The sequence below is a fragment of the Hemicordylus capensis genome, chromosome 3 (assembly GCF_027244095.1).
Source record: "Hemicordylus capensis ecotype Gifberg chromosome 3, rHemCap1.1.pri, whole genome shotgun sequence".
Lineage (NCBI taxonomy): Eukaryota > Metazoa > Chordata > Lepidosauria > Squamata > Cordylidae > Hemicordylus > Hemicordylus capensis.
In genome coordinates, this window is record NC_069659.1 from 141,355,944 (window position 1) to 141,377,523 (window position 21,580).

At 40.3% G+C, this 21,580-nt stretch overlaps 1 protein-coding gene across 2 annotated transcripts in view; it reads left to right on the forward strand.

Moving 5' to 3' along the window:
- TUBGCP3 (tubulin gamma complex associated protein 3) overlaps nucleotides 1-21,580 on the forward strand; it is a 108,261-nt gene that overhangs the window by 68,836 nt on the left and 17,845 nt on the right. For both annotated transcript variants that reach the window (XM_053309636.1, XM_053309635.1), the window contains exons 13-17: nucleotides 1,223-1,331; nucleotides 4,487-4,676; nucleotides 12,138-12,273; nucleotides 14,242-14,310; nucleotides 20,751-20,886. In XM_053309636.1, the coding sequence (XP_053165611.1) occupies nucleotides 1,223-1,331; nucleotides 4,487-4,676; nucleotides 12,138-12,273; nucleotides 14,242-14,310; nucleotides 20,751-20,886 (640 nt within the window). The remainder of the gene's footprint in view (nucleotides 1-1,222; nucleotides 1,332-4,486; nucleotides 4,677-12,137; nucleotides 12,274-14,241; nucleotides 14,311-20,750; nucleotides 20,887-21,580) is intronic.

A 21,580-nucleotide genomic window follows, 5' to 3' on the forward strand; every position in this document is an offset into this window, starting at 1 on the left:
GCGACACCTCAATGGCGTAGTTTGTGATGATGTCATCCACCCCAATCCAAGATGGTGGATGCGTAAACCTTTGAGGCGCAAGTGGGCTAACTTGTGAACACCTTAACCAGTTTGAACCAAATTTGCTGCAGCTGTAGGGACACATAGGGACACCTCAATGGCAAAGTTTGTGATGATGTCATCCACCTCAATTCAAGATGGTGGACGCATAAACTTTGGAGGTGCATGTGCACTAACTTGTGGACAGTCTAACCAATTTGAACCAAATTTGCAACAGCTGAATGGACACATAGGGATGCCTCAATGGTGTAGTTTGTGATGATGTCACCCACCCCGATCCTAGATGGTGGATGCATAAACCTTTGAGGCACAAGTGCACTAACTTGAGCACTGTCTAACCGATTTGAATCAAATTTGGAACAGCTGTAGTGAATGACACACAGGGACACCTCAATGGTGTACTTTGTAATGATGACATCCACCCTGATCCAAGATGGCGGACACATGAATATTTGAGGCGCAAGAGATCTAACTTGTGGACCTCGATTTGCACCAAATTTAGTCCAGATGTAGAGACAGTGAAAGGAAAGTAGGCTGATTAGTTCTTACTAGAACAACTTATCTCTCTTTGCCACTGCCGCCTCCTCAATCTTTCCTCCTTGGCAGCAGCTGCCTCTCCTACCACCGCTCAGCCCTGCTCCATGGCTTTTCTGTCCTCTGGACAACTCACTCTCTCTCAACTCCTGTAAGATGTTCCACATACCATGGCATTTGCTACATACGTCCTAAGGCTTTTAAATTTATTGATGATTTCAACATGTATACTGGGGTTGGGGGGAATTCACCACTAAGATGAATTAAATGTACCTGTGAGCTGTGGACACCCATCATGCTGCATGGAACATTGTCAGTCTGAATACATGGTAGGAACCCATCTGTGTGATGTGGAAGAATATTTCAAGGAAGTGATTAAGTCTGCAAAATATAGTTGAAGTACATGGCAATTATTTGGGATAAGACTTCTGGATAAGTATTAGTTCTAACTTCTACTCTAGTTCAGAAAATGGGTCAAAGTACTGAGAATAAGTAAAATGTTCTTATTATGTACATTGGCTTGAAGACTTAATCTTAGAAGTAAAATGTACTGGTTGAAAACATATTGCTGATGCTTATAACATTGTCTCAAAAATATTTGTTGAAAATAAATTCTATTTATGTTTAGGTTCTCCTAATTGGAAAATCCATAAACTTCTTGCATCAGGTTTGTCATGACCAATCTCCATCATCAAAGATGATAGCTGTGGCCAAATCTGCAGAATCTCCAAAGGATGGTATGAAATCAGAATAAGATTACTGTTGCACAAAAAGGCTCATGTACTAGAAAAAGGCTCATTGTACTAGAAAACCTGCTTTTCTAGTACAAAACTGAGCATCAAGGTTATGTAGAAGTTCCTCAGTAGTTTTGTTTCTGACCTTGTTTATTTTTTTGAATTATAGTTATTTGAACCTGTACAGTGATGCCAAAATTCCAAGTGTGGGGTGTGCAGGTTTCATGTACATGCATTCAGAAAATCTTTGCAGAGTATATAGTATCAGCTTGCTCCCTAGTTTTGGGAAATCATATGTATGTATGTATGTATATATGCAATATCGTTCATATGGGTGTATGTACCATCTGTTTGGTGATAGTACAGCTACATTGTACCATCTATTTGGTGATAGCGGAGGGGGGGTACTTCCTACACTTCTGGCTTTGTGTTCAACCAGAAGTGTAGGATGCGCCAGGTGGATATGGCCAAAATGGAGCATTATGTTGATGGCCATTTTTGTATTGTGTTGTGACTTTTGCCACCACAAGGGATCATGTGATAAATCCTGAGCTCAATTCAGTGCAGATCCTACCAAATGGCAGTTTCAAAACTTACTATGCAGTACAAAGGAACATAGGAAGCTGCCATATACTGAGGAGAATATCGTACAGTGCTCACACTTGTAGTCTCCCATTCATATGCAATCAGGGTGGACCCTGCTTAGCTAAGGGAACAAGTCATGCTTGCTACCACAAGACCAGCATTCCAGTTATAATATTGTGTTTGTACTTCTTTATAGTTTTTCAGTTTTTCTTCTCATATCTGACTCCTTATTTACATGTGATGGTTTTACATTTACATTTATTTTATTTAATACATTTATATCCCACAGTTGAAGTATAATACATTGCAAGGCAGCTTACAAAAGAGCTAGAATAATTAAAAAAACAAAATATCGGTTTTAAAAAAGCATAGAAGCCAAGAGTTACTGGCTGAAACATTCATACTAAATATAAACTGTAAAGTTTTAAAACAGACCACCTAAATACCAAAAGCTTCTTGAAAGAGGAGGGGTTTCAAAGTTACACTGCTAGGGATACAGTCTGGCAGATCTCATAGGAGAGGAGTTCCAAAGAGGTGGCATTACCACTGAGAAAGTCTGTCTCTGGTTACCACGATACGAGATGCTGGTGGGCCAGAGGCAAGGCTTGCAAAGACTATTTTAAGCACCAGACAAGTTCATCTAGGTGCAGATGGTCTTTTAGCTAGCCCGCCGTGAGGTAATGTAGGACTTTGAAAGTTAAAACCAGTGCTCTGCATTTGGCTCAGAAGCAAACCAGAAGCCAGTGAATTATATTATTATTATTATTATTATTATTATTATTATTATTATTATTATTATTATTATTAAATTAAAACTTTTATACCGCCCTTCCAAAAGGCTCAGGGTGTTTACACTAGGTGTTTACACTCACTTTAGGTTATGAAGCACATAATTTCCCTCCCTCTCTGATTAACCCCTGGAGTAGTCAATGGAAAAAATATAGTCATTTGCTGTAAAATGATTTTTAAGCCTTTTTTTTTTAAAGTCAAAGCTGCTTCTGCAATATCTCCTTCTCCCTTTGTCCTCTCAAGTTTTTGTAGGTTTTAGATTGTGTAACATGTGAGCCAGTATTTCTAACATGGTTGGTGGCGATCCACCTGTGCTGCTATGGGCTAGCAGTTGATCCACCCATGCTGTTAGAGGTTTTTGCTATTAGAGGTGCTGGCAGTGTTGGGCATTTGTGTGAGAGGGAAAATACTCCTGGCTTTGTTTCATATGCACTAGTTAGATTGGAAACACATGGTTTTGCCCTCTTGCACAAATGCACCCCACAGCATCCCACTGAAAACCCACAATAGCAGGGGTGGATGTAGCACCAGCCGCAGCAGCACAGGTGGATCATCACTGCCCATGTTAGACTGCACAGCATGTGGGCCATTATTTTTAATCTTAAAATGTTTACCTATTTGTTAACTACAAATAGTTAAATACCTATTTGTTAACTTAAGCACACATTAAGTTCCTTGTGGGGTCCAACGAGTACAGCCACATCTGGATGTGATCAGCTGCACACACGGAACTCCATAGGTCAGGGTATATATCCATATTTTTGAGCAAATAGTGATTATTAAATAACAAATTAAGATAGCAAGGCTAAAGAGCATAATATCAAATTAGATTTTCTAGCCTTAGCTTTGTTAATTTAGCAGCTTAAAAGAGAGATCAATAAAATTACTTTAGCCAAGGGGTTATTTTTTTTTTTTTTGCCCCACAAGGATAAAGATAGCTTAAGCTTTGCTGTAGTCATATTCTTAATATTGCCCATATCTCTGTAACACTGTTGCAAATACAACTACTTTAAAAACAGCTTTATCTCAGTCATAGGTAATTTCTCTCCCACATATCTATATTTGGGAGATTTACCCTGGTGGCACAGTGGTAAAAACTGCCGCCCTGTAACCAGAAGGTTACAAGTTCGATCCTGACCAGGGGCTCAAGGTTGACTCAGCCTTCCATCCTTCCGAGGTCGGTAAAATGAGTACCCAGAATGTTGGGGGCAATATGCTAAATCATTGTAAACCGCTTAGAGAGCTTCGGCTATAAAGCGGTATATAAATGTAAGTGCTATTGCTATTGCTATATCGAATAAAAGAAATTCTGACTCAATACATGTTGACTAGGTTTGTTGTGCCTAAATAGCACTATTTTGTTCCATAGAATATGTTTCAGTATAGCATTACAGCCAGTTAGCACAGAATTCATTAATTTTTTTATTTGTATTTTTCATGAGGGCATATGCAACAGTGTGAAAGTTTCAAATGTCTTACAAAAATATTTATTCAGACAATTTTAGACTAGGGAATAATTCCTGTAGCCTTTGTATTGTCAGAACATTTTATTTATTTAAAGATAAAGACATTTAGCATTGAAAATCTGCATTTTAGATCCCATCAGATACATAAGCTTCCTGGTAACGTCTCTGTGAAGTGAGGATAGTGTTACGTTTACAGAACTTAAGACAGTTACTTGTGTTGAGAAGTGAAGTTTTTTGTATGAGCTGTTTTAATTTAAGAAACAATATTAAAGAATGCCTGTTTGCAGTGCTGATGACTTTTGGTTTTTCTTGTAACAGCTGCTGAAATGTTCACAGATTTGGAAAATGCATTTCAGGGAAAAATAGATGCTGCATATTTTGAGACCAGCAAATATTTGCTAGATGTTCTCAATAAAAAGTACAATTTACTGGAGCACATGCAGGCTATGAGACGTTATTTACTACTTGGTCAAGGAGATTTTATCAGGCACCTAATGGACTTGCTTAAGTAAGTGAATGTGGATTGTATTCTTATTGAATTTCTGTGTTTGTACAGGAGCTGAAGATTGATTGAAATCCCAAATATAGTTTTGTTATGCCTGTGGTCAGACAATATACCAAATGTACTTTAATGTTGCTATTAATACATTCAGCATTGTGTTACCCCATTTTCAATTCAGTATCTTATTACCCATTTTTCCTTGACTTTTATATTTGATAATATTTACCACTTTTACATTCTAAGAGGAACAGAACTGCCAGGTACTGGAAAGTTTTGTAACCTCTAAATTGTATTGATCCTTTTGGATATGCTGTAGATCTCATATATGCATGTATGCATGCACACACAAGTGATGATTGATTGATTAAGTGCCATCGAGTCGGTGTCAACTCTTAGCGACCACATATATTCTCTCCAGGATGATCTGTCTTCAGCTTGGCCTTTAAGGTCTCTCAGTAGTGCATTCATTGCTGTCATAATTGAGTCCATCGACCTTGCTGCTGGTTGTCCTCTTCTTCTCTTTCCTTCAGCTTTCCCCAGCATTATAGACTTCTCAAGGAAGCTGGGTCTTCGCATAATGTGTCTGAAGTATGATAGTTTGAGCCTGGTCATTTGGGCCTTGAATGAAAATTCTGGATTGATCTGTTCTGTGATCCATTTGTTTGTTTTCTGGCTGTCCATGGTATCCTCAAAAGTCTTCTCCAGCACCAAAGTTCAAAAGCGTCAGTGCTTTTTCTGTCTTGCTTCTTCAAGTCCAGCTTCCGCATCCATAGAGTGTCACGGGAAAAACCATTGTCTGAACGATTCTAATCTTTGTAGGTGTAGACACATCACGGCATCTAAATATCCATTCCAAGGTCTTTATTGCAACCCTACCAAGTGCTAGTCTGCGGTGTATTTCTTGACTGCTGGATCCTTAACTGTTGACAGTCTATCCTAAAAGGCAGAAGCTATCCACCAATGAAGACATTGTTCATTGTCAGTTCTGAGGCTGGTTACTGTACCCATTGTCATTAGTTTAGTCTTCTTTACACTTAATCGTAGTCCCATTTTTTCACTGTGCTCCTTGACTTCCATTACTAGAGCTTGCAGAACATCTGCATTCTCAGCTATCAGAGTGGTGTCATCAGCATAGCACAGGTTATTGATGTTTCTACTTCCAGCTTTAAAACCATGCTCATCTTCTTCCAGTCCAGCTTCTCTTAGTATATGTTCAGTATGTACATTGAATAAATACAGAGAAAGTATACAGCCTTGTCTTACTGCTTTGCCGATCTCGAACCAGTCTGTTTCACCATGTTCTGTCTGGACTGTGGATTCCTGTCCTGTGTATAGGTTTCTCATGAGAACAATGAGATGTTCTGGGATGCCCATTTTCCTAAGGATATTCCGCAACTTGACATGGTTGATGCAATCAAAGGCTTTTCTGTAGTCAATAAAGCACATATTGACTTCTTTCTGGTATTCTTTGGCTTTCTCAATTATCCAGCATGCATCAGCAATGATGTTTTGTGTTCCTCGGCCATTTCTGAAACCAGCTGGAACATCCAGCATTTCCCTTTCCACGTAGGGCTCTAATCTGCGTTGGATGATCCTGAGCATTATTTTGCTAGCTTGTGAAATTAAGGATATTGTGTGATGGTTTGCACAATCAGTTAAGTCTCCTTTCTTTGGTATGGATATGTAGACTGACCTGTTCCAATCTGTTGGCCGCTGTGTCATTCTCCAAATTTGCTGGCGTAGTTTGGTTAGAGCCTTGACTGATTCTTCTTCTGTTGCCTGCCATAATTCTGTAGCTATTCCATCAATTAATGTAGCCTTCCAACTTGGTAATGACCGGAGTGCTGATCTAACTTCATCTCCCCATACTAGATGTTCTTGCAAGTAGGGGATATTTTCTAGAGTATCTTGGATGTTGACCTCCCTGCTGTACAGATTTTCAGCATACTCCTTCCATCTCCTTTTGATCTTCTCTTACTATCTGTCCTTTGGCATCCCTTAACATACCAATTAGAGGTTGGAACTTCCCTCTGAGTTCAGAGATCCTTTGGAGAACTTTCCTTGTTTTTCCGTGTCTATTTCCATCCTCAAGGTCTTTACAGATGTTATTGTAGTATTACTCTTTGTCTCTTCTAACAGCTTTCTGAAATTCCCTATTAAGTTCCTTCCTGAGGTCTTTATCTTTCTTGATTTTGACGTTTTTCCTCTTCTTGGCAATTTCCACCATCTGTTCTGACATCCATTTTGCTTTCTTCTGTTTCTTGGTCTTTGACAGTTTCTTTTCACATTCTTCCTTAACAACTTCTTTGATTTCATTCCACAGTTCCTCTGGTTCCCTTTCAATGAGGTTCAGAACTTCAAAGTGGTTCCTGATGTTCCCCTTGAAAGTGGTGGGAACATTCTCAAGATCATATTGTGGAAGCTGGATAGCTTTGTTTTTCTGCTTTAGCTTGACTTGGAACTTGCACATGAGCAGTTTGTGATCGGTTCCACAGTCGGCCCCTGGCCATGTCTTTGCTGTTATAACTGAGCTCTTCCATCTCCTTGTGTAGTGTAACTAATTTGATTTTTGTGTACTTCATCTGGTGATGTCCATGTGTATAGGCACCGCTTTGGTTGTTTGAAGAATGTGTTAGCAATGAAGAGATCATTGGCTTGGCAGAAACGAATAAGTCATTCTCCTGCTTCATTTCTGTTTTCTAGGCCATGCAGTCCGACTATGTTTTCCTCCTTACCTTTTCTAATTTTGGCATTCCAGTCTCCAACCACCAGCATCACATCTTGCTTGCATGTTCTGTCAATTTCAGACTGAACTTGAGAATAAAACTCATCAACTTCTTCTTCTTCTGCATCAGTTGTTGGGGCATAGACCTGAAGAACTGTCATGTTAAAGTGTTGTCCATGAAATCTAATTGATCTTAGTTGGTCACTGACCACATTGTACCCAAGTACTGTCATTGCTATATCCTTCCTGACTATGAAAGCAACACTGTTCCTCCTTTGTTTCCCGTGTCCTGAGTAGTAAATTGTATGATTTCCTGACTGAAAGTGTCCCATTCCAGTCCATTTTATATCACTGATGCCCAAGATGTCAATCTGTAGTCGATTAATTTCATCTTTCACTGTGTCCAGCTTTCCCATATTCATGCTTCTTACGTTCCACATTCCCATTGTAATTGTTTCTTTGCAGCTTTGGATTTTCTTTTCTCACATGGCAACATCAGCTGCTAGACATCTAAAAGGCTTTAGTCTAACCGCATCATAAATACCATCGGTACTCTGAGAGATCCTCTGCTCTTCCTCAGTAGCATGTTGAATATCATCTGACCTGAGAGACCCATCATCGGGCACTACATTGACAGTCATTCCATTTTGTCTATCCATGTGGTTTTCTTAGTAAAATACAGGATTGGTTTACCATTGCCTTCTCCCGTGCAGTGTGAAATGATGACTTTGTTGTTGTCACTGAAGTGATCATCCATCTCCAGCACCTTGCTGTATCACTGCTGCCCAAATAGGTGCCTGCTTGCTTTAGCTGGGCATCTAGGATGACCTTCATGCTTTGGTTGACCCTCCTGGGAGTATACCTCCCGGTGTACTTCACCCATGCCTTCCAAGAACACCCCACCACCACCACCACCACGATGAAGCAGCATAGCTGGACTTGGGGTGGGGAGGCACACACATGTAGATCACTGCAATTCTTTGTCACCTAACATTGTTAGCAGCATCAGCTGAAGCTTCTGAGACTAGACTCTAATTATTTCTTGGGGTTTGCTTTGCTAAATTCCTCCTGCTTTCCCCTTTCTATTCTGTCTTACTAAATAGTGAATCTCGTGGGTAGGGGTTTCCACTATTTTTTGAACTATGCAGCACCTTGCCATTAAGGCTGCAAGTTACCAAGAAGCATGCTGACTTGAGCCTTGGTTAGGAGTGGGCTGCTCTGTGCATGGATCTGCAGAGTGGGAGGAGGATTGTGGTCATGGCACCAGGCTCCATGTCCTCTGAGTGCCCAGTCTTCCATGAATATACACACAGACTCAAATCAGCTAATGTGTGGAGCTTGATATGCTGGGTCCTGGTATCATTATTGTGACTCCATTGCCACCACACTTGTATAAAAAGAAAGAAAAGAATGTCTTCCCAAAGTTTATGTGAACCATGGGTTCACAGTAATGACCAAGTGTATGTATTTGCCTGGCACAAACTGCAGTTGACTGAAGTGCTCAAGATTTCCAGTGGAAACCTCCTTTCTGTATGTGCAGCATTGCTTATGGGTCATACCCATAGTGTTTTGGGAAACAATTGAGGAGAGATATAATTCAAATAATTTGTAACAAAAATAAGTTGTGGCTTAGATTTGGTACAGCATTACAACACAAAACTAGCCTTCAAACTTCTAGTTTTCTTTCTGTCATTTAGGCTGTAACATTACCAACATAGGCTTACAACATTACCAACATTTAGGCTTACAACATTACCAACATAGAAGATACTGAATAATATTTTGATAAATAAAAAGTGAAGATTGCCCTGTGCTGAATGTCTCAAAATATATTGCTGAAATGTGCATGGTGGCTTTTAAACTCCTAGATTAAAGGCTTTTAAACCCCTTTAAAGCCCTGAATGGCTTAGGTCCGAGTTATCTTAGAGAGTGCTTTCTTCGGTACGATCCCCACCTCATATTAAGGTCATCTGAGGATGTCCGTCTTCAGTTGCCACCGACACGTCTGGTGATGACTCAGAGGCGGACCTTCTTTGTGGCTGCTCCTGAGCTGTGGAATGCACTTCCGGCAGAAATCTGCAATCTGTGTTCCTTATTGGCCTTCAGAGGAGCCCTTAAGACCTATCTGTTTGGCCTGGCCTTCCAGGGTCTTTAAACTGTTTTTAAATAATAAAGATTTGGCCTGGTTTTCCAGGGTTTTAAAAACTGTTTTAATGATTTTAATAATAGTTTTATGTTGTTTTTCTATTTTTCGATTTTAACAGTTAATTGATTTTAGTGTTGTTTTAATGTCAACCGCCCTGAGCCATTTTTGGAAGGGCAGTACAGTAATGAAATGAAATTAAATGAAATAAATAAATAAATAATAGATCCTTTACTTTAATTTTAGCATCCTTACCTGCCTCCCAAGGCGACAGTAGTTTTTAAAAGCATCTTGGACTTGGATGGAGTTTCAGAAGTATAATAGTAGGCTACCTACATGTTACATTTCTTTTCCTTCCATAATGCAGATTTTTCATCACAAAAGATTCCATTTACTTGCCAGACATCAAAGAGATGTCTGTCCAAGAACTGAATAGATATAACATTTCTACCCTAAAGTGCAACAGAATAATGATGAGACATGGAATTGGTACAACATTTGGTACATCAAGCAGTGAAGAGTTGTGTTTTAGTGGAAAGTAATACAGGAGGACCTCTTTATTTGTTGGGGTTCCATTCCTAGCAATTAGCGCAAATATAGAAACTGGGAATAAAGAAATCTCCAGGGGTTAGGTTCCTTACTCTAAAAAAAATGAGCAGAAATAAGCAGGGTTGATTTAATTTAAATTGCTTTACGTTTACAGAAGGACTTAATTTCAGTGATGTAAATTACAATTTAAATTACTACTCAGGAATATTAGATTTAATCATCATTTTCTATAAAAGTACATTCTTGTTGTCTAATATAACCTTAATTCATATTTAGATATGTAGGTTTCACTTTTAGAAGGTAGGTACACACTATAATAGGTACATACCTCATAATGCTGTTTCATTCAGGCAACCAGGCCTTGCATTTCATTGTTGCTCTGTTTGCCTTTCTCATGCATGTTAACCACAGGTACAGGCATTTCATTAAAATGTTCCCAAATGGGGTCTCTTACTGCCTTCTGCCACTTTTGCTTTCACTTTCTATAACCCTTACTTCCCCATCCCATGCATTTATATCTAGATTCCTCTTCCTTGCTCATATCTACTCCAAATCCTCCATTCATTGACCTTCTTTGTCTTTGCACTTTTCTGGGGGGGCGAGGGAACAAGGGCTTGGCTTGACTATGTGTGTGTTGCATGTACAGCACCTGCAGAATAGGTCTGATCAGATCTGTTATCTCTCATCCCATAGTCTGCTGTTAATATGTTCATAGAATATAATTAGAAGTTATGATTAATATTCATGATTATGAATTTTTAAAAAAGATTTACATTTTAAACATCCGATTTAAATTTTTAAAATCCATTTTTAATTTTCCCCCCAAAATTGATTTTTAACAATCCGGGAAATAAGGATAGAAAAACATAGTAACTTGTTCTCCAGGAATGCCCCCCCCCATGTCCTCTTATTTTTCATTAACAAACAAACAAACAAACCTTTTAAACAAAAAAGAGTCACAAACTGGCTCTGTGCTTCAAAATGGTGGAAATGGCATCAGAAGTAATTTCTGGCCACTCAGGAACCGCGGATAGGTGAAAATTGCCCTTATTTCCTGCCACAGATAAAGAAACTGGGTCTCTAAGACCCACACGCAGATACATGAAACTGCTATCCGCGAAACTGTGGATAACAAGAGTCCCCTGTACCTTTTTGATACAGGATTTTAAATTTACTATTTCAGATTGATTGAGGATGTTGCTGAGATCTCCATTTTCTAATGCGAATGTACAATTGTCTGGTCTTGATGGGATTATAACTGAGGTACCAGGGCACTTGTTTGTATCTTGAGAGATTCAGCTTTAATACTTTTTAAAAAGATGTTTTTAGACCCCAGGATTGATGAGAGGATCCTGAAAATGTGACTGCAGTGTTTGGTTTAAATATTAAATATTAAATAAATATTTAATAGGTCAAACATGCAGGGAAATGCTGTTGTTCTGAGGCTGAAGCCAGTTTTTCATAGTCCAAACGGGGGAAACATTTTCTCAAATATCAGCCAGGTTTCTTATTGCTGGTCCTTTAAAAAGGGAAACAGAAACTAAAATAAATTAAACCAGCAATTTGTTAGCCTTCCCTCCAATTTTATTGAAGGAAAAATTATGATGCACTTCAGCATTTCAAATCTAGCTGGTTGAGTGGTGACATGGTGACTCATGATCTGGGAGCATGGTGAAACTGTCATCCATAGTTGGATTCAGTGTTGACCTTGATTGAGCCTACTAACTTCCATTTGGTGAACCTGAAGAGGGTGTATACTATGGAATAGTAACATGGCTGAAGGTCATGCTAAACTATGAGCTCTAATATGAATTCTGATATGAACTGGGTCATTTTTATGTGCAGAAACCCACATCTTGAAGACTTATAATTACACGAAAAACTATTAGTAGTTCATTATTGAAAAATATAATATATATAAAAAATATAATTTATATAACTGTATGTCAGCTAAAACTATATTGCTTAGATTCATTACACCTGCAGCCAGATGACAACTGGACTGTCCTGTATATCTGTCCTTTTTATTTTTCTTATTTTATCATTTTAGGCCAGAGCTTGCCAGACCAGCAACCACTTTGTATCAACATAACCTGACAGGAATCCTTGAAACAGCTGTCAGGGCAACTAATGCACAGTTTGATAATCCTGAGATTCTCAAACGTTTGGATGTCAGACTTTTGGAGGTATGTGTGTGTGTGTGTGTGTGTGTGTGTGTGTGTGTGCATGCATGTTTTAAGACAATAACTAAAATTAGCTCTGAGATCAGAATTGGAACATCGTATTATCTTTATGGAGCCCAATTTTATGATATTCTATTTTATTTATTTATCATTTTACTATACTGCCTGATATAGGCATCTCTAGACATTACAGTTATTCTTATAACTATGTGTGACTATAAAAATCAAGGTCGCATACTCTAGTACATAGTAAGCATACTTTAGCCCACTGATTTTCAGTAGGCTTAAGTGTGCTTAACTGTGTGCTGGATTGCAATTTAACATTTTAGCTCAGCTGAATTTTATGGTGGAACAATTCTCTTTTAAGGGCCTATTTAGATGCTATTCAACCCCATATTTTATGCTATACTTCTCAACCCAGTATTTAAAGAGGCTATGATTGAGAGCCAGTGTGGTGTAGTGGTTAGAGTGCTGGACTATGACTGGGAAGACCCGAGTTCAAATCCCCATTCAGCTATGAAACTAGCTGGGTGACTCTGGGCCAGTCACTTCTCTCTCAGCCTAACCTACTTCACAGGGTTGTTGTGAAAGAGAAACTCAAGTATGTAGTACACCGCTCTGGGCTCCTTGGAGGAAGAGCGGGATATAAATAAATTAATAATAATAATAATAATAATGTATACTCCTCCTCACTTCCCTGCATATGAAATACAATACAGAGATTGATATGATACTGTGTTTATACAGGATCTCCCTTACCATATTAATCAGCACACAGGGCATCTCCCAGCTTGAGAGGAGTCGTTAAAAATATATTTATATACCTCTTTTCAACAAAAAACATTCCCAAAGCAGTTTATATAGAAAAGGGAATAAGATGGTTTCCTTTCCCCAAAGGACTTTCATTCTGAAAAGAAACATAAGCTGGACACCAGCAACAGTCACTGGAGGGATGCTCTGCTCAGGTTGGAGAGTGGCAATTTCTTTTCCTCTGTTAAATATAACAGTCACCACTTTAAAGGGTACATCATTGCCTATTTCTACACCTGGTAAATTAGGGCGGGACTTGCTCCCACATATCTTGGACTGAGTGAGGTAGTGTTTGAACAAGGGCATACCACTCCTAATTGCTACACGATTGTTCTGTCATGTATACGACACCCCTGAGGGGAAAGATGTGAGCCAGCTGAGAACGTATACGTTATTCCTTTCGCACTTCTCAAACAAAGTGAATGTCTATGGTCCTAGGCTAAGCTAGGCCAAGGATAGTCCAGGGAAGTGAAATTGAAGAAGAGGGACTCTCTCCCCCGTAATATCTCTTTTATTGCAAAATGAAAAAGCAGCATCAAAACTCAATCGTTGACATCAAGTCAAAGCACGCACATCATTAGAGATTTTCAGTTGCAAAGACAGTAGGAAAGACAAAACCAAAGAAAATCCAAGAACAAGCTCCAAAATACAAAGTATTCATTCCCTCCCTCCCAGAGGGTATCGCTAAAGGAACAGCTTGTAGAGTTGACTGCACAAAATGGCTCTACTTGGGCCCCCTGCCCATTTTGGATCAAACACCCACCAAAAATCGAACACTATCTCTAACAGTTCCCTTTTGGAAAAACAACAAATATATAACAATGGCTGACATCTAATCTACCACTGTACAGGTGCAGCAGCACTGAGTTGCAGACTGCTGCTACACTGTTGCATGAGTGGGGAAAAGGACAATTTTCACTGATCTCCCCTTGCCGCTGAAACCCATTATGCATCACAAAAACATGGCCCTGAGGATCATGTACAGTGGGCTTCAGAGTGAAACAAAGATCAGTGAAAATTGCCCCTTCTCCCACTCACATTACAGTGTAGCAATAGTCTGGTACACTCTGCACTGCTGCCCCTGAGTTGTGCTAGTCTGGATGTTGGCCAATATATACAGTGTTGTTAAATGCTGATACTTCCCCCCCCCTTTTTTTTAAGGTTTCTCCTGGTGATACGGGTTGGGATGTTTTCAGTTTAGACTACCATGTTGATGGACCAATTGCAACGGTAAGGATCTATATTTCAGTTTGCCAATGTCTGCACCCCACCCCCACCCCTTGCTACTTAGTTCACTAAATACTTTGTTATTAAAATAGCCTTTGTACTTTTAGAAGTGCATGATTAAAGAGACTGCTTGGTATCTTGGATGTACCCATTGTATTAAGAGCACAGCCAAAATCTCAATTTCCCTAAATTATTAATGAGTGTTAAAATGCTACATTTTAAGACTTTCATTATTTGAAATAAATAATTCATTTGTTCTATTGGAGATTTTAGAAAGTACTTAAATGGATTTTCATTTTCTTCCATTATTCTGAAACTGTAGCAACTAATTTGGGATAATTTGCAAGAACTGTAAAATGTATTTTAGGGGAACCTATTTGTACTCTTTAAATAAAATCTGATATGTAGTATTCATTAAAACAGATGAGAAAATAGCAGCACTATTGTTCAAAGTGCTTTTACTGTATGTAAAGCATAGTTGTGCTTTCTGAACAAGGTGTCAAAAGTGAGAGTTTGACCAGCAAGGTATTGCTATGTATAGTTTAGTGAAAGGAAGATATTTCCATCGGTTAATTCATTAAGCCATTTTTCATGTTCTGCTTCTCTCACAGTAAATTGCAAATAGTTGCAGAGCTGTGTAACCAGTTTCTTTTATGTTTAATCTCCGTAGCCTAATATTAACCATTTGATATTTTCATTTTTTAAACAATCCTTTTTGGTAAATAAGGGAAGTGCAGTGAAAGGGGGTTGCTAACAATAGTAGAGCTGTTGTATAGAATATCATCATCTTCTTCAACACACATACAAGTTACATATGTTGACATGTATGCAATGTGTTTCCTCTCTTCAATAGCACTTCCAGGGTGCGGGCAGAGCTAGGAAATTTTGCCTGCTGGCACAGAAGTGCACATGGAGAACTGGGGGAGTTGCGTGTGAGCCCCCGTCACGTCCCTGCAAATTCTCCCAAAGTGTGTGTTGTGTTAGGATGCTAGCTAGTATCCTGGAGATTCCCATCTGTAAATCAACTTTGTAGAATTGTGAGCTTGAATGAGATGTAGAAAATTATCCTGGATCTTAATTTGAGTGGCTCACATATCACACAGGGTAACACGGTGAACTGTAGCTCTGTGTGTGTGTGTGTGTGTGTGTGTGTGTGTGTGTGTGTAAACACCCCTGGTGGTTTTTGTCCAACATTAAGTTTCACAAACAGAGTTGCATGACTTCCCCTGGAAATAATGGGAAATAATGGTCTACACAACTTTATGATGGACTGGAACTCTCCTAATCTGGATTGAGATCCGTTGAGATCCATAATAATGGGTATTGTGCCTCCGCATGACCCTCACAATAGAATGCCACAGCTTGTTGAGGCGACTGAGCCCCGCCCCCATGTCTACAGTGTGCTATTTAAAGGAGGGCTGGGCACCTGTTCTTCCGTTCTTTTCCGAGCACTGTTGTGTTTAGTCCTCGGGCTGTCACTCCTTGTAGGTAAAGTTCTTCCTTCTGAGTTCATCTGTAAAATAAAATATCACACTATTTATCGGTTTTTTGCCTTGGAAACGGCTTCTGGGCTTCGCTGGTGTTTTTTCAAATTTGGAACAGACTTTGACTTCAATTTGGGATATCCTAAAATGGCTGAGGAGAAATGGAGCTTCAAGAGGTGCATGAGCTGTAATGCCAAGCTTTCCTCAAAAGATCTCTATGACCTAAGCTTAATCTGCCTGGGAGAGGAGCACAATGTCTCCTTTTGCAAGATATGCTTATCTTTTTCAAAGCAGATGAGAAAAAATTGGGCCTTGTGCCTTTGCACTGCCATTAATGATGTGGTGCTAAGTCCTTCGACATCGGGAGAACCCCACCCTGCAACCTCATTGTCGACTTTAAAAGCTTTGATGCCAGAATCTAAGCCTCCTCCTACAAGACCACAGCCATTGACATCGAGTTCGACACTGGCATAGTTTTGAATCCCAAAGATCTATTTGAAGTCCACTCCCCCTTCGACACTGGAACATTAGAAGTCAAAATGCAAACAATCAGGATTGGAGGATTCTTTCTCCTTTCCACAACCAAAGAAATCCAAAACAGTGGATTTGATGAGGGATAGGACACCGTCTACATTTGGCCTACAGACCCTGCCCTCAAACTCCTCTACCTCTGATGTTGGGGTTGACAGACATCGCTTGATGTTGAGAACTTCAACCTCAAAGGAAAAGGAATAACTGACATCAGAAACGTTGAGAGTCCTCGATGTCGACCATGCTTGCAATATTGTGCAAGAACAGTCTTAAGTATCAGTATGCACTGAGCCAGCGTGGTGTAGTGGTTAGAGTGCTGGACTAGGACCAGGGAGACCCAAGTTCAAATCCCCATTCAGCCATGATACTAGCTGGGTGACTCTGGGCCAGTCATTTCTCTCAGCCTAACCTACTTCACAGGGTTGTTGTGAGGAGAAACTCAAGTATGTAGGCTCCTTGGAGGAAGAGCGGGAGATAAATGTAAATAAATAAATAAAAATAAAATAAAAACCCTCTCAAGTGTTATTGGAAGAAGTGAAGGAGCTGTTAGCCAAAGCGGCTATTGCCTCGGTACAGTGGGTGCACAGACAGGAGAGGTTTTACTCCCATTACTTCCTGATCCCAAAGAGGGCTGGCGGCATACAACCAATCATGGATCCAAGCCATCTGAACAAATTTGTTCATGTGCAAAAATTCCATATGATAGCGTTACAAGAGATCCTACCTCTTCTGTACCAAGAGAACTAGCTTGTGGTGCTGGATTTCAAAGTCACGTATTTCTACATTGGCATCAGGGAACGACACAGAAAATATCTGAGGTTCACAGTAGGAAACCAAGTGTACCAATACACAGTCTTACCCTAGGCTCACCACCCACCCACCCTGGGTATTTACAAAATGTATGGCTGCAGTGGTAGCCTACCTGCGTACCCAGGGTATATTGGTCTAGCCATACCTAGACAACCAGCTCCTGACTTCCAAAGACAGAGAAGAGTTACGTACTCAGACGAAATATGTACTATCTCTCCTCCAAGACCTGGAGATTCAAGTGAATTGGAAAAAATCCAAACTGGAGCCAGTTCGTTTTATCAACTACATTGGAGCAGTCCTGGACATGGAAGCCAGGAAGGCGTACTTACTTCAGGAACACTTCCAGTGTGTAAGGGACCTGGTTCTCCATTTCCAGAAGCATCCATCTCAACAGGCCTGACTCCTTCAAAGACTCCTAGGACTTATGGCATCCTGCAACACAGTGGTAGGATATGCTCGATTAAAGATGCACAAGTTACAGTTTTGGTTTCTGTCGGTCTTCTGCCTGAATGTGGATCGTCAAAGTGCTCCAAGAGCAAATTCTGTGTTCATTTACCTGGTGGTTGACAGGCAGAAATCTGCTGGAAAGTGTTCCTTTTCAAATGATGTCTCCTATCTGGTTAACAATGGATACCTCTCTGCTAGGCTGCGGCCCCTACTCAGATTCATGGCAGGTGAACCCTTCAAACACAATTACATATCGATTTCCTGGAGCTGTTGGCTGACTTCAAAGCAATGGAAGCCTTCCTACCACTTCTACGAAGTAAAGTTGTACAAGTGCAGATAGATAGTACCACTGCTCTAGCCTACATCAACCATCAGGGAGGGACATCATGGGCTTGGGACAATCTCAACTGTGCAAGTGCCTCACAGTTGGAAAAATATGCTGGCCTAAACAGACGGGCCCACCATCGCTCCAGCCCCCGCCCCCACTGGGAGGAGGGGGAGAAGGATGGCTCCACTCACCCCCCCCCCCGGTCACTCCTCAGCTGCGGTAATATATGTATTTTAAAAGCACAGAGGTGGCGTGGGGTGGCTGCCGGAGGCCCCTGCCCCCTGCCATTTGGAGGACCTGACAAGTCCCCAAGGTCCAGGGGTTAGAGCCCCTCTGCGCACACCCATCAAACCATGGAGCATATCCTTGGTACTTTCAACTTTGACAGAAGATCCATTTGAACCTATGGGTTCTGCCTCTATCAAGCTAGTAACTTTGAAAACTGCCTTCCTTCTGGCCATAACTACGGCTAAATACATTAATGAATTGACAGCTTTGCGGATAGATTCACCATACACCAGAATTTATCCTGATAAAGTGCTAATGCGTGTGGACCCAGACATTCTACCCAAGGTGGTGTCCTACCTCAACCAGGCCATTGTTCTCCCTGCATTCTTCAGGAGTCCATCTACCCCTTTAGAATGTGCAGTGCACTCCTTGGATGTGCAAAGGGCGCTTTTATATTACCTGGATCGCACCAAGGACTTCAGAACCACCAAGCACTTGTTTGTAGTCCACAAGGGCCCTGCGAGAGGCTCCTACATTTCCAGACAAAGAATGTCTAGATGGCTAGTTGAGCTCATCATGCTGGCCTACAAGACACAGAATATACAACCACCTCAGGCAATCAAGGTACATTCAACTAATGCCTATGCTTCATCAGCTGCACGCCAATTAGGGGTAACTTTCATGGACATCTGCAAAGCAGCAACTTGGTCCACTGACTTACCCTTCATTTGGCACTACTCCATAGACATGTACTCTGCTGCCAGACATGTACTCTGCTGCGAGCTTCGGGAGAAGTGTTTTGAAGCGGGTGTTACAATAGCTACTACCGCACCCTCCTCCTTTTGGGAGCTAGCTAAACACCTATTCTTAAAGATCTCAACAGATCTTGATCCAGATAAACAGGTTGCTCTCCTGTAACTATTGATCTGGTAGAAATCTGTCAACATCCATAAGACTCCCTGGACCACCACTCTGCAGTAATGCTGTACTATGTGCGTACTGCGTGTGCTTGCTGTTCTCCTGCAATGCTGATGAACTGGCCTATTCCAGATGATCGTCCTCCATGGTGGTCTTCCAAGAACTGAAGAACAGGTGCCCAGCCTGCCTTTTAAATAGCACTCTGGCTTGGTGGCCTCTGTGAGCTGCGGCATTCTACTGCGAGGGTCCTGCACAGGTGCATTACCCATTCTTATGGATGCTGATAGATCTCTACCAAATCAATGTTACAGGTGAGCAACCTGTTTTTCTGTTTTTCATAGGTGGTGTTTATACACATGAACGTGTGCGTGCTCATAGGCAGTGCTGCAGCTGCCTGTGTTATAATGTGCGGTATGTGAGCCAGTGGGTTTATAAATCTACTGGTGAAGATCTTTCATACATTTAACTAGGGCATTAAAGACGTGCAGAACAGCTGATTTGGACACCAAGGAATTCATTCAGGTAACCACATTGCAGGTCATAGGACATGTCTTTGGTGCTGTGTAGTTCCTAACCCTACCACTGGTAGTAGGTGGAAATAAATCCCACAATTCCTTCTTTTCCCCAAAGCTATTGGATTGCTAAATTGATTAAATCCCAAATATGTCCTTAATTTTAACAAGGACTTCTTTCATTTCTCTAATCTTCTTTTAAGTTATTTAATTTACTGAGTTGCCCAACACAGTTCACAGTTTGCACATAGTCATATAGCTTTTTTAGTTTTACAGCTTTACAGACTGATCTTAAGACTAAAGATGTCCAGATTTTAAGATTTTAAGTGGTTAAAGCTTTTATATATTCTCACCCATTTTACTCTTCTTACATTGATTTTACCCATTTTAACTGCAGTTTAAGATAGCTCACCACAGTTTAACAGTAGCTGTATATCAATGTAAAGCTTTTAGCCTCTATATTCACAGTTCTGGCATAGCCTATTTTAATGCTGATCTATTGTAATCTACTTTATGCTGGTCAATGACCATAATATTGATTGATTGAATTTACTGAGTTGTTGAGAGAGAGAGAGAGAGAGAGAGAGAGGGAGAGGGAGAGGGAGAGAATAATTTTAAACAACTTGCTAGATGAGGCAGTGACATTCATGGTAGAGAATTCTGTTTCAACAGGTTTTAAATTATTGCTGGTTTAGGGTAGTGATAATGAAGGGAAAGGAAGACCTAGCTGTACTTGAGATTGATCCTGGCAGTTGTGTCTTCACCATCTGCCATAACATAAAGGCTTGCGCAATCAGTAACCCCAAACAGGATTTAGGCTTCAGATGCTTTACACATGCACAACTGCTTTTTGATGCTAACAGAAAGTGTGGGAATGTACCCATAGATCTTAGCATCACTAAAACTACATTTCCTGTAGGTTCTGGCACCATTTTACACCTTAATTTCTCAGGTTTTTTTAAAAAAAATACTGTTTGTTTAATTTTATGGCTTTTAAATTATTGTATTGTTTTAACTTTTATATGTGTTTTAATTGTTGTTAGCTGCCCAGAGACATAAGTTTGGGCAGGGTATAAATTAAATTAAATTAAATTAAATTAAATTAAATTAAATTAAATTAAATTAAATTAAATCCTCAGGTAGTAAAGATCAGATCTGAAGTCTGTATGTTTATCTCATTTCCAGGTATTTACACGAGAGTGCATGAGCCATTACCTGAGGGTGTTCAATTTTCTGTGGAGGGCAAAACGGATGGAATACATTCTCACAGACATATGGAAAGGACACATGTGCAATGCGAAGCTTCTAAAAAATATGCCAGGTAGGGGAATTACTCCAAGGGTTAATTGCATAACCCACTGTTTTCAGACCATCTCTCTTCAGATTACTCTCTAGCACAGTATGGGTCTTGAGTCTATCCTTCTTCACAAGGATCATTTTCTGGGAGTGGGAGAGCTGGTCTCGTAGTGGCAAGCATGAATTGTCCCCTTTTCTAAGTAGGGTCTGCCCTGGTTTACATTTGAATGGGAGAGTACATGTGTGAGCACTGTAAGATATTCCCCTTAGGAGATGGGGCCGCACTTCTTGCATGCAGCAGGTTCCAAGTTCCCTCCCTGGCTTCTCCAAGATTGGGCTGAGAGAGATTCTGCCTGCAACCTTGGAGAAGCTGCTGCCAGTGTGCGTATACAATGCTGAGCTAAATGGAACACTCTTTTGACTCAGTATATGGCAACTACCTATGTTCCTATGTCTATGAAGAACTTAGGACAGTTGAAATACTCTATACAAATGCTAGATCGTATTATTAGGTGATGTTATAATTATTAAATTGTGTTCTGGCTGACTTGTTTTGCCTTGTGTGTAGGAACCTTCTTAGCTTTAAGGGCAGTGCTCCCTGTAATAGTGATTCGCAGATGTTGTTGACTACAACTCCCATAATTCCCAGCCAAAGGCACTTACAGCTGGGAATGCTGGGAGTTGTAGTCAACAACACTTGGGAATCCCTATTACAGGGA